At 36.0% G+C, this 1,026-nt stretch overlaps 1 protein-coding gene across 1 annotated transcript; it reads right to left on the bottom strand.

The window, feature by feature from the left end:
• Positions 1 to 270: 270 nt before the first annotated feature.
• On the bottom strand, positions 271 to 726 carry Gasu_65950 (uncharacterized protein). Its single transcript, XM_005702208.1, has 2 exons — positions 614 to 726; positions 271 to 558 (listed from the first exon to the last, which is right to left on the bottom strand). Exons 1-2 carry the CDS (start codon positions 690 to 692, stop codon positions 407 to 409), a joined length of 231 nt encoding a protein of 76 aa, XP_005702265.1. The 5' UTR covers positions 693 to 726; the 3' UTR covers positions 271 to 406.
• Positions 727 to 1,026: the final 300 nt, after the last annotated feature.

Genomic DNA, 1,026 nt, shown 5'->3' with positions numbered 1-1,026 from the left:
TGGTATACCAAACGATGATATCATTCAACTGGCTACTCAACTCAATATCACTTGTGTTTTTCCAAACGAGTTACTCTCAAGGGTACTTGTCCATTTGAAGGAGTCATTTCAAACAATATTGAGGTGGAACCTAAACATGTTACAGACTGTTTTTTTTGTTGAATTGAAACGTATTTTTTTGTTATGGTTATTCAAAACCAGTACTTTTGAAAAGAGTAAAAAAATAACCATTTTTTGTCATTCTTCTCTTCTTTTGCATAGAATGTGTCTTTAAAGAATTGGCTCTTTATTTTGTTTTCAGTGTGGAAATCAAAGTTAACTTTCTTGGAATGATCTTTTACTGTTTCAAATGGCTTTACTGATTTTTACACACACTGTCCTTAATTTCAAATGCCCCATTTCCAATTTACCCATTCTTCCCCGCATCCATAATGGCAATTTCCAAATCAACACAATCGCCTTTGGGTTGGCCCCTCTTCAATTTCCTCACACCCTTTCCCCACCCATTTTCCCCCATCGCAATTTCCCCACTCTCTCCTTTTTCCAATTTTACCCATTCTTTCCCGCATCCATGATGGCAATTTTCGAATCAAAATTGCGCGGGCCCATTTACNATCGGACACTCCTTTCAAATTGCCCACCTTTCCCATTAGCAGAAAAAAGTAAAAAGTGTGTATATTGGTGCTCAACATACTATGCAGAATCAGACCCAATGGAAGCAACAAAATCTTCATTTTACAGTATACCAATATGATTCAACGTTGGTTCAATTCTGGAAACAATGGATTCAAAGGAGTTTCGATCTACCAAGGTAATATTGAAAGTAATTTACAACTATGAAGGAAGGAATGTGGGGATTTTCTTCCATTATGATTCTTGTCAAGCAAACTATCAACTAGATTGTCCTCTGTGTATTTAGATGAAAGAATACTAATACTCGTTGGTATTTCGTCCGCCAAGTCTACTTGGGTAAATTCTTCCAATAAATCTATACAATCGTGAAGCAATCGGTATTAAATAGACTAT

This window comes from Galdieria sulphuraria (genome assembly GCF_000341285.1).
Source record: "Galdieria sulphuraria unplaced genomic scaffold scaf_384, whole genome shotgun sequence".
NCBI lineage: Eukaryota > Rhodophyta > Bangiophyceae > Galdieriales > Galdieriaceae > Galdieria > Galdieria sulphuraria.
Note: the sequence above shows the minus strand (reverse complement) of the source record. Positions and strands in the feature narration are given on the sequence as shown.